Genomic DNA, 16,845 nt, shown 5'->3' on the forward strand with positions numbered 1-16,845 from the left:
ATCAGTGTTCAGATAAGAGGAACAAAAAGTAGCAGCTACCACAATGTGAAGGATAAGGTGTGGAGGAACCGATTGGTAACCACATTTATACTTCACTAATATTTTTTTTACTATATAGCCAAATGTCTGAAGTGCTATGTATATAGGGCAGGGGTACCAAACCCCATTTCATCACGGGCGGCATCAGCATTATGATTGCTCTCAAAGGGCCGGTTATATCCATAAGACTATATAAGGGCTTTTCACCTAGAGAATAGGGGTTAATGGAGTGCGCCATGCGCGGCGCGGCAAGCTCAGGAGTGCGCCATGCGAGGAACGCTGGGCTCAGCTCTCTTTCACAGTCTGTCAATATCTCACTTTCACCACTCCTCAGCTCTGACCTCTGCACCGCCCCCCCCACCACCGCTGCGCACACCTCCCCCCACAGCCCACATCTCTGCTCGTCCCCCCCCCCACACACACACCTCCCTCCATAGCCCTCAAGCTTCCTCGCACCTTTTCAAAAAATACCCAGCCCTAGTACCTCCCCACAGTGTAGGTGGCTCAATAATTGGCTGGCATCTGTGCACACGGGCACAGATGGGAGTCACAGCGCAGCCTACCACATGATGCCCCATTCTACCTATGGCCACGATGCACCTCCCTTGTCGCCGCCGTGAGTGCAGGGAAGGGAGGGATCTGTGAGAGTCGCCGAGAAGAAAGTTGTCCTTGTAAACACAGAAATAGCAGAGGTGGTGAGTGGGCAGCGGAGGGCAAGAGCCAAAGGTGGCAGAATGGAGTCCCCCCACGTTTCATTTTAAAAAAAGCCCTGGGTGCGAAGGCCGTATGAAATGGCCTGGCAGGCCGCATTCAGCCCACGGGGCTTGTGTTTGACAAGTAATATAAGGCAAAGGAAAAAAAAAATGATTCTAAGCCCTAGCGCTCACAGGACAGGAGCCCTAAAGGGTTGATTCAATTAAAAAAAAAAAAAAAAATACTCTGTAGTGCATGAAAATTATTCCATGATTTTAAAGTAATGTGATTTTAAAATTATCCAATTATGCTCCTCCCATATGTGCAGGCCTTTTTGTGCACAGATCAAAGACACTTATGATCGTTTTCACAACTCCACCCTGTCCTCTTCTCTAGAATGGACCAGCTGTTAGGATGAGCGCCCCCTAGTGGTATAGAAGCAAGCGTCGCCCTTCTGGGCCCCACACTTGTCGCCACAGATGATGTCAGCAGCTGCAATGCTCTCCTCTCTCCCATCACAGCCGCTGAGATCAGCGGGGAGCACAATGCACAAGTGCGATGCTTGGAAAAAGGTTGGCTCTCGTCCTAACAACTGGTCCCGTCAAGGACAGAATGGAGCTGAAAAGGCCTACAGATTTGTTACATAGTTGGCAAGGTTGAATGAAGACACCATTCCATCCAGTTCAACCTGTGTGGGTGTAGGTGTGTCAATACCATTTCCCATATCCCTGTATATTGTGCTCACTAAGATGCCCATTTAAGAGTTTTGTTTTTTTAAGTTACCAATTGGGAGGAGTCTAATGTTAAAATCTGATTCTTTTAAAATGATAGAATCTTGTTCATGGCCTGCATTTTTAAGCACTAATAAACCCTTTAAAAGGCACATATCACCTTTGCATTAAAAAAAATAAATAAAATGCACACAGTACGATTAAGAAAATGTCCCCTTCTTCATCACCCACTCATTGGAGGTGTAGAGAACAGGTTGGGACTCTCTACCACATATCATGGAGCTGCAAAAATGTAAACAGCTTCTGGAAATCAGTTTCTTCCTTTGTTTCTACACTTACAAGACTTACGATCGCCTCACTGGAAATCTACAGATGCCCCCAAACTTTCTGGAGTCATCAGGGTAAATACACAAGCTCAGTATGAGTTGTTGATGGCCTTTAAAAATCTTTCTGTGGTTAGATTCAAGAAATGATGGAGAAACTGGATATCACACCCTAGAGCAGGGATATGCAATTAGCGGACTTCCAGCTGTTGCAGAACAACAATTCCCATGAGGCATAGCAAGACTCTGACAGCCAAAAGCCTGACACCCAGAGGCAGAGGCATGATGGGACTTGTAGTTTTGCAACAGCTGGAGGTCCGCTAATTGCATATCTCTGCCCTAGAGCTTCTAATTTCCTAAAAGATTGTATTAAAACATTATAATGCCAACATTGTCAGGCTATAATATGAGGTTCTATGCTGTTGATTCTATTAGTTAACTTCCTCTAATACCCTAAATGCTTTAGGAATATTGGCACCTCTCTTTGTACCATACCTGGTAACCTGTTTACCCCACTGGGGACACAATGTAATGTTAAACTATACACCAGAAATAGATAAGATGCTTTCTATGATGGGAATTACCAGGTGTGATTACAAATATTCTGATTACTGTTGAATATATTGGTAAATGTTAAGTAACCTAACAGTTACTACTCCATATATTTGATTTTTTTCACTTATTGTTTTTGTTATATGGAAAAACCTAATAAAAATGTAATGTTGAAAAAAAAAAAAGAAATTATATATTTATTAATGTATTTACATTCAGGCCTGCACAGCATTGCAACTTTGATCAGTGCACCTCAGGTGTAATGCACAAGACTCACTCTTTAGCCCCAGGTCCTTACAGGAGGTACAAACCTACCACTGTGGGGCTGGAGGAAGTAAACAACGGACCATCACCACACGCCTTATTGAGATCTACAAGTCCTTTGTCATGGTGTCACATGGGACTTGCAGTGTTCCAATTCAGAGATCTCTGGGAATGGATGACTCGGCTGTCTATTATCCAACTGCTTCCAAATTGTTACACTGAGTCACATTGTATACCCCTCTACAGAAGAGGAATTCTATCATCACTGTCCATGTCACCACCGCACAGGGTCTCCCCTTATCATTGTCCACATCCAAATACTCTCCACACTCCAGTGTCGCTACTCTTACAGTTTGGATCACTAAGAATGTCCCTTACATTGGGGGTCAGTGGGAAGAATGTCCCTTGGATTGGTGGTCAGTGGGAAGAATACTCTTTACATCGTGGTCAGTGGAAAGACAGCTTACAGACTAGGGATGGGCTCAGGCATGTTTGGTCCCTAGTCCAAACTCACTTGAGTGATCCGGCCAGGAAGCTGTCATCTGTACTGAGCCAATCAGAAGTGGCCAAGGTATTCCCCATCTGAAGTCCGCACATATACAAGGGCCAATGTCCCTTACATTGGTGGTCAGTGGGAAGAATGCCCCTTACATTGGTGATCAGTGGGAAGAATGTTCCTTACATTGGTGATCAGTGGGAAGAATATCCCTTACATTGGTGATCAGTGGGAAGAATGCTTTTTACATCGGTGGTCAGTGGAAAGACAGCTTACAGACTAGGGATGGGCTCAGGCATGTTTGGTCCCTAGTCCAAACTCACTTGAGTGATCCGGCCAGTAAACTGTCACCTGTATTGAGCCAATCAGAAGTGGCCAAGGTACACCCCATCTGAAGACCGCACAGATACAAAGGCCATGAATATGTGCGGCTGCGGGGTAAAGAATAGTCATTCACTCCGGTAACTTCGGATCTGAACAAACCAGGATACATTTATATTATAGACACACCACTCGAAGACAGCTAAAAATATAATTGGTGCCAGGTGTCATTGGACTCAGAAGGCACCAACAGATGGGAATTCAATCAGCCACAGTTCAAGGGAACCCCCAGTACTCCCTGGAGGCACCCTGGTTGAGAATGGCTGGTCTAAACTCTTCTTCTCCCAGGAAGACCAGATATTAAAATCAATCACCTCCTATATACAGTACAACCTCCCCCCAACACTGCTCTGAAAATAGGCTAGACCTTCATGCCTTCTGAATGCTCTAGCCTGTTATTCACCAACCTGCAAGTCAGTTTGCACCAGTGCCTAGCAATAAGGAATAATGGTATGACCCACTCTGTCTATGTCCATCTTTATTGCACTGTGGGTCATTATCATTGTAGACTATGAGATACACCTTCATTCAACAGTCAAGAATAAGTATAATGGCGCTCCACCTGTCATTTCAAGTTATGCTATATACAGTATATGACGTGATAACATAGAAAACGTATCCTACCTTGGACGGAAGTCTAAAGTTTTCAACCGGACTGAGATCATGGACGCTGTCTTGTGGACTTTTGAGACCCTAAAATAAAAAAATAGGAAATTAGAGTTAAAATGTTCTCATGCAAGGCCTACAAAATACATGGAGACTGAAGGAAGAAAAACAAATATCTTGCAATGATTTCTTGATCGTTAGTATACAGATTTCGATCATGACAGTTCATGCAAAATTATCCAAAAAGGGACAAACACAAAAAAGTTCTCTCATATGATATCAGAACGAACGATTTACATTTTAGTAGGACAGTATTAGGCCTAGTTCACACTGGTATTGAAAGCAGGCGTTTGAGTGGTGTTTTTAATGATACAATGGGCAGTACAGAGTGCTGTTCATATTATCAATACATGAAGCGTTAGTGTTGCTTCACTTCAAAATTGTCAAGTTTGAAAAGAGTTGAAGCACTGTGCCGTAAACGCGTATAGGGCGTTTGGGGGAGCTTTTTTTAATGGTCATTAACCACTTCCATACCGCGTGAATTCCAGTACTCCTCTACTACATGTAAAAATCATTTTTCCTAGAAAATATTACTCAGAATCCCCAAAACATACATAAAATATATATATATATATATATATATATATATATATATATATATATTTTTTTTTTTTTTTTTTTTTTTCAGCAGAGACCCTAGAGATAAAAATGGTGGTTATTGCAACTTTTATGTCACATGGTATTTGCACAGCAATTTTACAGACACAATTTTTTTAAGGAAAAAAAACACTTTCATGAATAAAAAAGAAAAGAAAAAAAAGAAAAAAACCACAGTAAAAAACTAGACCAATATTTTTGCATTACCGCTTGCTGACCGCCTGCCATTGATCAACGGCGGCAGAATGGCACGCCTGCGTGAATCACCGTAGCTGTACGGCGGGCGCTTTAAGGCGTATAGGGCGCGCGCTCAGACTGCAGGAGCCCATGCACATGGCCGGCGGCCGCGATGTCCATCGGCTACCTGCAATTGCTCCTAAGAGGGAGAGAACGGAGATCTGTCAATGTAAACAGACAGATCTCCATTCTGTCAGGGGAGAGGAGAGCGATCTGTTGTTCCTACTGCTTAGGAACAACAATCGGTCTCCTCCCCCAGGCAGGCCCATCCCCCCGAAGTTAGAATCACTCCCTAAGACACACAGTTAACCCTTTGATCGCCTCCTTCCCTGCCAGGGACATTTATACAGTAATCAATGGCTATTTACAGCACTGATCGCTGTATAAATGTCACTGGTCCCAAAATAGTGTCAAGTGCCCGATCTGTCCGCCGCAATGTCGCAGTCTTCATAAAAATCGCAGATTGCTGCCATTACTAGTAAAGAAAAAATTAAAAAAAAAATAAAAATAAATGCAATAAAATATATCTTCTATTTTGTAGGCGCTATAACTTTTGCCCAAACCAATCAACATACGCTTATTGCTATTTTTTTTACCAAAAATATGTAGAAGAATATATATCGGCCTAAACTGATGAAGAATTTTTTTTTTTTTATATATATATTTTTGGGGGATATTTATTATAGTAAAAAATATTGCTTTTTTTTCTAAATAGGCTGTCTTTTTGTTTATAGCGCAAAAAAAAAAAAAAATGCAGAGGTGATCAAATACCACCAAAAGAAAACTCTATTTGTGGGGAAAAAAGGACGTCAATTTTGTTTGGGTACAACCTCGCAATTGTCAGTTAAAGCGACGCAGTCCCGAATCGCAAAAAATGGCCATAGTCAGAAAGGGAGTAAATTCTTCTGGGACTGAATTGGATAATGTGACAGATGATGTTATGCCAAGTAAATAGATACCCAACATGTCACGCTTTAAAACTGCGCACACTCGTGAAATGGCGACAAACGTTGGTACTTAATCTCCATAGGCAACGCTTTAATTATTTTTTTATTGTTAATTTTATTAAACATGTTTTATTTTTACACTTTCCCTTTAAAAATTTTTTTTTTTTTTATCACTTTTATTCCTATTACAAGGAATGACAGGTCCTCTTTATGGAGAGATGTGGGAGTCTATAAGACCCCATATCTCTCCTCCAGGCTGGAAAAGACTGAGATCAAAAAAATACACTGGCGGATTCCTTCTCCGGCTCGCCGATCGCACGGGCGAGCTGGTAGAAGCACCAATACAATACAAATACAACACATTATATCACTTCCGTTGTATTCTGTCATATGAGAATTTTCCTAACTTTAGTATCCCCTTCATTTTCAATATGAGACTAGCATGCAAAAGAAAAAAAAAAAAAAAAACACGTTGATCGTTTATCCGATATTTTTATCGTGTGTGTACAAGGCCTAAAGTCAATTATAACTAACTGAAGAGAAATAGAAAAAAAGGGTGTACAGGCCTAGTACATCACCCCAAAGCTCCCATTATTAAAGGGGTAGTAAACCAATGTGGTTTTTTTTTTGGAATCTGCAAGGTAAAGCTATAATGTGCTAGTATGCATTGCTAGCACATTATGTGAAACTTAACTTATCACAAAGCCCTTTCAGCGGGGAGCCGTCCTCGCTGACATGGCTTCCATCTTCATCCATCTTCCTTCCAGGTTCGCAGACCCTGGCTGTGCGAGTGGCCGAAGCCACCATGACATCACTCCCGCGCATGCACACAGGAGCCGTTTACCGAACAGGATTCTGAAGGAATGGCCCGGGTGGCGGTTCTTTCGGAGCGCATGCGCCGGTGACGTAGCCGGGAGCATATACAGTGAATATCTTCTAAACAGTGCACATCTAGGAAATATTTACAGTACCTACAGGTAAGCCTTATTAGAGGATTACCTATAGGTACTGTAAATATCTCCTAAACGTGCTATAGACTTACCTACAGGTACAAACTATGCATGGGAGCTTACTCCAACTTTAATAAGGTGGACATCAATACTCACAAAGGCTGTGAAAACACAAGTATGGAGTAGATCCTATGACAAAGCCTCTTAGCACCTCGAGGGCCTGAGTACCATAAAGGATGACCAATGCAACACTGCGCCGTTCATCGCAAGACGTTACACATTTTCAGAGTATGCCCTCTTCTTACATTGCAAGTAAACCCTTTTTTTTCATTTTCAGCCAATGAAGCTGCCATCTTGGCCTCTGTTTAATCTTCAACTGCCATGGTGCTGCACATGTGATCAGTTATGAATCCAGCCATTGGATGGTTTGACAGTTTGGTTGAGCGCACAAGCAATGTCACCAGAAATTTTAACTTCTTTTGAAAATATGAAAATCGATGGGTTTACTTCCGCTTTAAGAGCCAAGGGTAAGCCCCTTGAAACGCGCAAGTTCTTGTGCAGTGTCACATAGATCTTTAGTATTCAGGACACAAAAGGAAGCTTCAATGGTGTATTGTAGTAATGCAGGCCGGGGGACCTCTCTCTGCTCAGAATTAAAGGATATGTAAAGGTTTTTTTTTAAACATGTCATACTTCCCTCCTCTGTGCAGTTGGTTTTGCACAGAGTGGCCCCGATCCTCCTCTTCTGGGGTACCTTAGCCGCGCTCGTGGCTCCTCCTCTTCTCGAGTGCCCCTTTGGAGAGCCGCTCTCCCTCGGGGCACTTGTGCGGGCGCGCTCCTGTGTCATGCTGCTCCACTGACACAGACAGTAGGACTTGGCTCCGCCTCTCACGTCATTTGGATTTGATTGACAGCAGTGGGAGCCAATGGCTGCGCTGCCATTAATCTGTCCAATGAGGACCCGAGACACTGGCTGGAGCTGGTGTGCTCGTCGCTGGAAAGACCGGGTTCAGGTAAGTAAAAGGGGGGAGCTGCATCACAGGAGGTTTTTCACCTTAAGGCATTAAAGTGAAACACCTTGAGGGTTTACAACCCTTTTAAAGATCACCTGAAGAGGGCACCAAAGCTGTGAGTGGTTCCTGGGCACAGTATGACCTTAATGGGTCAACAAGCTTTTCCATTTAAAGTCCCTTTCCTAGTTCCTACAACACTTGAGCGCTGATAACATGTTTTTTTTTTCATTGATAATGGAGTGACCATACAATAATGGCTGCGCCGATATCGAGTATCTGCACAAGTATCGGTACTCGTGCAAATACACCGATACCTGAAACCGATACTTTCAGGCTCGGTTCTTTGAGCTGTCTGTGGGTCTCCCCTGCTGACAGCTGAAGTGTTAAAGAAGTCCGGTAATTGGAGCTGTCAAAAAAAAAAAAATATAAGGAGCTGGCAATGTTTAATAAGAACATTGCTCAGCAGTTGAAACACTAAAATAAAAAGAAACATTGTTTCTTTTTGAATCTGTTTCTTCATCTGCAGATCAAAGGTTTTTCTGTTTAACCCCTTAATTTACCCTAATCAGCCTTAATTAACTCCCTATTCTCCTCCATTTAATTATTTTCCTGCTTTTTTTTTCCCCATGTCTATTTTATAAATGATAAACAAATCAAATCAAAACTTTTTTTTTTGTTTGCTTTGTTAGTGAATATTTTTACACATATATATTAACATATATTTACACATTTCACATTGAAAAAGCGCAAAATTAAAAAAATAATCTATTTATTTCATTTGTAAATAACTTTTCAATGCTTTGTACCATTGCTGACAGCTCAAGTGAAAAAAAAAAAACAGTTGCGGTAGGTATTGGTAAAAAAAAAAAAAGAAAAAAAAAAAGGAAGGAAGAAGGATCGGTACTCATAAAAAAAAAAAAAATGGTACCGGTGCATCCCTACATAAAGACTGGGTGAGCAGCATTTCATAGGTCTTTTTTTTTTTGTTTACTGAAGAAAAGCATCAGATACAGATGACAATGAACGATAAAAAGGAACATAGTGGAGGTGGATAACTTAGTGTAGTGAGATAGTTTCAACAACCTAAATGTTATCAGAGTAAAAGCAAATTGAGATAATAATTGGCATCTCCTAAAGTAGTTGTGAATGCATTAGCAATGGGAGATTGTAAAGAAAAAAAATGCGTTGAGCACTTGTCAAAAATAGTAATAAGAAGAAAGGGAACTCAGCATAACATTAAAGCCGTACTCCAAGATCATGTTTAAATGATCCATTGCAGTGGGGCTGAGCTCACACAACAAGGGATCATAGATGGTTTGTTTTGTCCAGAAGAGAGGAGGAACAGTTTTACTTTTAAGTTTTACCTTATCCTCCGTTCCCCCAGCAGATGGCGCTCCCTCACCCTCCGGGGTCATCATGTCTAAATCCTGCTTCAGTCCTGTTGACATCAGGACCCTACAGCACTGGAGTATGAGGGGGGAGAATAAGCTGCAGGAACTGGTCTAGCTGCAGGGAGGAGCGGAAAATCTGATAAGTACATTTACTTTTTTTTATTCCCCTAGATCAGAGGTCTCCAAACTTTTTAAAACAAAGGGCCCATTTCAGACTTTAGGGGGGCCGGATAGTGGCCAGCGGAAGAAGAAGATGTCCTGGGCCCAGCATCAGTAAGAATAAATATGGCCTCAGGGTAGGGCTGGGGGATTTTCCAAAAATTAAAAAAAAAAAAAAAAAAAATCGATTTGCTTAAATTTTGAATCGATTTGACCTCTCAACTCGATTTTTTCCCCAGCCCTACCTCAGGGTTGGTGGTCAGTGGAAGTAATGCCCCTATTAGTAGGAGGAATAGTATCCCATCATTGGCATTGGTGGAAGAAATAGTGCCCCATTTTTGGTGCCAGTGGGAGGAATAGTGCCTCATATGATTGGGAGGAATAGCGCACAGACAGCCAGATAAAAACTAGCAAAGGGCCACATCTGGCCCTTGGGCCGCAGTTTGAAGACCCCCTGCCCTAGATCAAAAGGAGCAATTAACCCTTACCATGCAGGTACAGTACAGCCCCACTGCACAGGAGAATTATTTAGTTGTCCGGATTTGGGGTTTAAAGCTGCATTCCCCGCTAGCATAGTGCTGGGGGCTTTTCAGAGTTCCTCCAAGCTGCCTGTCAATCGCCCTCTGAAAAATTACCCACCACCGATTGGGATTCTGCAAGTGTAAACAAGCCCTAATGTAGGGGCTGCAGCATTCACAGGGTTTAAAACAGGCAGTAAGGAGGCAATATATCACCTCCTCGCCTGTCAAATACCTCTGAAAAGCAATCCACCATGGACTGCTTTACAGAGGGTCGACAAGGTGTGCCACACCTCTAAAATTAGCCTCAGAGTGATTTGTCTTCATTTCCTGTCCAGGTGATAGGTGTCACAAGGAATAGAAAATGGGGGGGGGGGGGGGGACCACAGACAGCATTTAAAACCTGGTACTAAAAAACTCTCAGAAGGACACAGTGCTCACACTTTCCCACTCTTATTTAAAACTACATCACAAGTTTTGGTTGGAGTGGACCTTTAAATTCCAATTGTGGGCTTCTTTCAACCCCACAGCCAGAGGTTTCCCCACACTGTATGTTTTTTTTGTTTTTGCTTTTTTCTATACTTACTTTTTTTTATCTCTTCTGCCTGGTCACATGTCAATCAGGCTCCTCTTTTTCTTCCAATCTCTGCATTACTACACTATGAATAAATGGTCATTGGGGAAAAAAAACCCTGCAGAGAGCAGCACTATGACACCCTTCAATCATAGAATGTCTTCTGTCTACCAGCTTGGATGAGGCTGGCCAACGTTTAATTTGAAAGACTGAGGACATCTTGTGGCAAAAAAGAAGTACTGCAGGAGAACATTTTGGGTGAAAGGCAAGTACTCCAGACTGAGCTACTTTTTTGGCTGGGAACCCTTAGACAGGCCATAGACGATTCATTCGATTTTCGATTTTCTTACAATCCAACAGGGGGTGGGGGGGGCCTTCCCGGCCAGCAGAATAGAATGAGTACTGCTGGCAGTAATCGCAAAAAAAAAAAAAAAGAAGACAGGCTGGTTGTACCCAAGTGCATCTTTCCTCATAGTTGAGCTCCTCCATGCCTCTTATCAGTTTGGTTGCCCGTCTCTAAACTTTCTCCAGTTCTTCAACATCCTTTTTTGTGAACTGGTGCCCAAAACTGAATACATAAATCAAATCTCATAGTGACTGAGTGAATAAACAGCATGTAATACACCATTTATTGATTGGTGACACTTTAAAAGAAATGTTCGGCATTAACCCCCCCCCAAGAATCACACTTACCTAGGTGGATGCAGCATTGGCCCAATCCTGCCAGCCAGCTCCAAGACGGAGTACCAAGTGATCACAGGCCGTCGATCACTCAGTTCTCAGAACTCCCTGAGCAGAGAGCTGGGGACTGTCAGTCGCCGGCTCTCTGCTCTGCACCCCACGCGCGTGCGCTCACAGGAGCGCTGTACTGTGGAGGGGGAGGGAGCAGATGGCTCAGGCTCTGTGCCGCTCGCCCAGAGGCTGAGCCAGGTGCCTATACAGGAATGTGGGCAGATCCTGACCATGTGGTTGCGATCTTTCACCAGCCTGGACCGGCTCCGACATCAGCTGACAGCGGACTTCAGCCCTCTGCCTGCTGAAAACGGGTCACAGGAGTGCAGAACGAAGTGCACTTTTATGATCCACAGAAGTACAACCAAACAAGCTTTGGCTGTACCTCACCTTTAAGGTAGAGGGGGCGCTAAAAATGTGGCTCAACCATGCACAATGGCACGGCTGTGCAAATGGGCATATCTGTATGTCCCCTTTAAGACACGGCCGCATACTCAGTGACCGTGCCCTTGAGTCCCGCGGACTCGATGTCCACCGGAGTCCCGCGATCGTGTCACAGAGTGGCAGAACAAGGAGATGTAAACAAGGCATTTCCCCGTTCTGCCTAGTGACATGACATAGATCTACTGCCCCCTGTCATCAGGAGCAGTGATCTCTGTCATGTTCTAGTGAGGCAATCCCCCCTACAGTTAGAATTACTCCCTAGGACACACTTAACCCCTTGATCGCCCCTTAGTGTTTAACCCCTTCCCTGCCAGTGTCATTTACACAGTAATCAGTGCATTTTTATAGCACTGATCGCTGTATAGATGACAATGGTCCCAAAATAGTGTCAAAAGTGTCCGCCATAATGTCGCAGTCACAATAAAAATTGCAGATTGCCGCCATTACTAATTAAAAAAAATAATATAATAATAAATAGCCATAAATCTATCCCCTATTTTGTAGACGCTATAACTTTTGCGCAAACCAATCAATATACACTTATTGTGATTTTTTTTAACCAAAAATATATAGAAGAATACATATCAGCCTAAACTGAGAAAGAAATTTGTTATTTAATACATAATGTCGCAGTCCCAATAAAATAAGTTGCAGATTGCCGCCATTACTAGTAAAAAAAAAAAAATAAAAAAATAATAAAAATGCCATAAATCTATCCCCTATTTTGTAGACGCTATAATTTTTGTACAAACCAATCAATATACACTTATTGCGATTTTTATTACCAAAAATATGTAGAATACATATCGGCCTAAACTGATAAAGAAATTTGTTGTTTAATATACTTTTTTGGGGATATTTATTATAGCAAAAAAGTAAAAAATATTGCTTTTTTTTTTAAACTGTTGCTCTTTTTTTGTTTATAGCGCAAAAAATAAAAACCGCAGAGGTGATCAAATACTACCAAAAGAAAAGCTCTATTTGTGGGGGGGGACATCAATTTTATTTGGGTGCAACATCGCACGACCGCGCAATTGTCAGTTAAAGCGACGTAGTGCAGTATCGCAAAAAGTGCTCTGGTGAGGAAGGGGGGTAAAATCTTCTGGGGCTGAAATGGTTAACTTAGTCGAATTGTTTAGAGAAAAATAAAAAAAATCATGGCGTCTGGCTTTAATTTACCAGCATGCTATAAGGAGTGCAGGGCAGTGAACGGGGAGGGGTGTAAATCCTGACATTTCATACAGAGGTGGAAAATGTAATATTTTTTTACTGCTATATAGATTGGGACGGCGCGGTCCTGACCGATCAGATCATCTGTCCGTTTGTAGCAGCCCAACGGCAGTATAATTTTGAAGATATTATCAACGATTATTTATTCATGAACCGCCACTGGGGACATCAACGCATCAAGAAATAAAAACGTTGGATCGTCCTGCACAGGTGGAGGATCAGCACATCAAGTTAAATATCTTGGACTGGAAACGTCTGTCCTTCGCTGGAAAAGGACCCAAATCTTTCCGACAGCATGGCGACCATCTGGAGCAGAATTCACTGGACCAGCTCCAGAATCCGGCTCTTTCATAGTCAATCTGGAATCTCTGAAATGATCATCAGAGATTCCAACCTATTAGACTTCAATTTACGAGGTGACCACAGGGACTTGATCAGCCGGTACAACTCTGCTAACATAATGTGAAGCTTCGTCTTTATTAAAATACTAATTAAAGTGGTTATAAAGCCTATTTTCTGGCCAGGGAAAGCGACACCATCCTCATCACCATCCTCATCACCATCCTCATCACCATCCTCATCACCATCCTCATCTCTACCAGGAGATTACTATCTAGAAGAGGTCAAGCGGAAGGTTCCGGGGCTGTAGAAGCCGACAATCAACTACCTATGTATGACATACTTTAAAACGTTTATAAAAAAATAAAAAAAAACACTGCACTTAGTGCTGGAAAATATGTGACCCGAAATGAAGAGTAGCATTACACTAATAAAGACAGAAACACGCCCAGATTTCCTAATACTCCACAAAAACGAATCTATACCCCCAGGCCACTTTATTAGGTACACCTGTTCAATTGTTTGGTAACACAAATTATTAATCAGCCAATCACATGGCAGCAACTCAATGCATTAAAGCATCTAGATGTGGTAAAGACAACTTGCTGAAGTTCAAACTGAGTATCAGAATGGGGAAGAAAGGGGATTTAAGTGACTTTGAACTTGGCATGGTTGTTGGTGCCAGACGGGCTGGTCTGAGTATTTCAAAAACTGCTGATCTACTGGGATTTTCACACACAACCATCTCTCGGGTTTACAGAAAATCATCCGAAAAAGAGAAAATATCCAGTGAGCTGCAGTTGTGTGGAGGAAAATGCCTTGTTGATGTCAGAGGAGAATGGGCAGACTCGGTCAAGATGATAAAAATGCAACAGTAACTCAAATAACCGCTCGTTACATCCAAACTGAACATCCATCTCTGAACGCACAACACATCGAACCTTGAAGCGGATGGGCTACAGCAGCAGGCAACCACACCGGGTGCCACTCCTGTCAGCTAAGAACAGGAAGCTGAAGCTACAATTCGCACAGGATCACCAAAATTGGACAACAGAAAGTTGGAAAAGTATTGCCTAGTCTGATGAGTCTCAATTTCAGCTGCAACATTCAGATGGTGGGGTCAGAATTTGGTGTAAACAACATGAAAACATTGATCCATCCTGCCTTGTATCAATGGTTCAGGCTGGTGGTGGTGTAATGGTGTGGGGGATATTTTCTTGGCACACTTTGGCCCCTTTAGTAACAACTGAGCATCATTTAAACCCCACGGCCTACCTGAGTATTGTTGCTGATCCTGTCCATCTAGAGCTGCACGATTCTGGTCAAAATGAGAAATCATAATTTTTCTGCTTAGAATAAAAAGATCACGATTCTCACGACGTAAAATCTTTCACATTATAAAAAAAAAGGGGGGGGCGTGGCTTAGCAATGGCCGTGTGAAGAAGCATTTCTGAAGAGCTCCTGGCTTCCCCCTGTCCTACCCGCACCAAAGACGGCTAAATCATTTATTTCTACGGCATGCCAACTTATTAGACAAGAGCATCGGTTAGCAACAACCTGAATTCCACCCCACGGAGCAGTATAAGAAGCTACTTTCGGGACTCACAGAGGAGCTCACCGGGCGCCATTGTCTCAGTGCCACGTGCACACATCTCGGCCGAGACCGACTCACGATCTAAGCCTGCGTCTCCCCCTACTACCTCGGTCAGCTACTCGGAGGTCACTGGAGACGCTCATTCCGACATGGCCAACCACTCGAGGCAGGTGAGAGACTTACCTGACGATCTCCGCGCCATTCTCCAGGCCTTGCCTACTAAGGCGGACTTTGAGGCCCTCCCGTCCAAAACCTTAATCAGCAGATCACAGCCCTGGAGCACTCGCGGGAGACACAGGCAGCCACGGCAGTAGACTTACAGCTCCATTTAGAGGACTTGGAGGACCGCAGCCGCCGTAACAACCTGCGGCTGCGGGGTCTCCCGAAGGCCACCGGAGCGGAGGACCTGGAAGCAACTGTAATAGCTATTCTCCAGGGGGTCCTGGGTATGCCACAGACGTCCATCAAACTGGACCGCGTTCACAGGACACTCGGTCCTAGACCTTCGGACCCTGACAGACCCAGAGACATCTTATGCAGAGTACACCGCTATACCCAAAAGGATCTTGTCCTCCGCAAAGCCTGGGAACGGGGAGAGGTTCTGTTTGAAGGCGCCGAGATCAAAATCCTCCCGGACCTATCCAGAGCCACACTGCAAAGGAGAGCAATGCTGAAACCTGTCCTGGAACTGGCTAGAGGACTAGGCTGCACGTATCGATGGGGTTATCCCCTAGCGGTTACCTTCTTGGAATTCCACGGCCTCATTCACCCTGCGTACCCCATCGGACTTACCGACCCTTTTCACCTTTCTGGGATCCGAACCGATTGAAGTTCCAAATTGGCTGATCCTTGTTCCCCGCCCTGGAGGAAGACCGGGTCTTTCCGCTCAACTGCACCAACCACCTCGTCAACAACGTTCCAGAAGGAGATCCAGGGCGCCATCCAACGAGGGTACACGTGAGTCTTGATTTAGCTTGAGTCTTGATGTTACAAGACCATTTTTCAGCCCAAACATGACAGGATTTTAACACCCCTAGCATTACTGGCCCACAGCTGTTCCTCCTTTGTATATGAACGATCAGCGCTCCTACTCCCACTGACCCTCAGGCAATCAAAAGTGGAATTTCCAGTCACAGGAGACTTTCATTTTTATAGAACACACTTACCTTACGTACCGGGGGATGGATACAGGAACTTCCACTAAGGTTGATATACAATCCCCAGTACTCTACAAAGAGTGGGCTGGGAGAGAACATACAAGATCTATGGAAACTACCTAGGATATGACAGAGAAATCTACAAATCTTTTCTCCCCTACTCCGTCTTATGCATACACTGGCAAGCCCGCTCTGTGTAGACTTTCTGAAACACTCATCAGTGAGAGAATCGGATTACACTGCATGTACACACAAGCTGCATACCTGTTGAACTTGGGCATGGTATTGTATGTTGTTATAGATGCTATTTACTGCGACTGAGAATCTGAGAATTACTTTTACAGGGCTCACTAAGATGGAGAGAGGGGCAGTAAGGTAGGGGATATAGATAAGCTTTTAGTTTACAGCAAACATGCAGGGACAGGATTTCCATCCCCATGAGACGATTTATCTAAACTGGGAGAGAATAGTTTGCCTGGAAGCGAGGACTAGTGTTATTATGTCATATTACCAGGAATCCCCGCCCCCCGGAGAAGTGAGCCTGGATAGTATACATTGGGGATGGGGGCTGCAGTCTTAAGTTGAACCTGTTTTTAGTTTGTTTCATCTTTTCTCTTGGTTTTAAAATATTTTCAAGCTGCTCCCAGGCCTTCACAAATAAGCCTAGAGGGAATTTTCTACTATAAGAGTCAGAAATGTTGTTATGCTCGGGTAAGGTCATTATCTGTTATATATAAGTATCATAAAGAACTATACTTGGTTATATGAAAATTGTTGTTCAAAGTTATGAACATGCCACCCATCCGCATTCAGATACC

General features: G+C 43.3%; 1 protein-coding gene across 1 annotated transcript in view; it reads right to left on the bottom strand.

Moving 5' to 3' along the window:
- VPS50 (VPS50 subunit of EARP/GARPII complex) overlaps nt 1–16,845 on the bottom strand; it is a 390,966-nt gene that overhangs the window by 360,964 nt on the left and 13,157 nt on the right. Inside the window, exon 2 of the mRNA XM_073629604.1 lies at nt 4,104–4,172. Within this exon, the coding sequence (XP_073485705.1) occupies nt 4,104–4,172 (69 nt within the window). The remainder of the gene's footprint in view (nt 1–4,103; nt 4,173–16,845) is intronic.

This window comes from Aquarana catesbeiana, linkage group LG05, assembly GCF_042186555.1.
Source record: "Aquarana catesbeiana isolate 2022-GZ linkage group LG05, ASM4218655v1, whole genome shotgun sequence".
In the NCBI taxonomy this organism is placed as follows: Eukaryota; Metazoa; Chordata; class Amphibia; order Anura; family Ranidae; genus Aquarana; species Aquarana catesbeiana.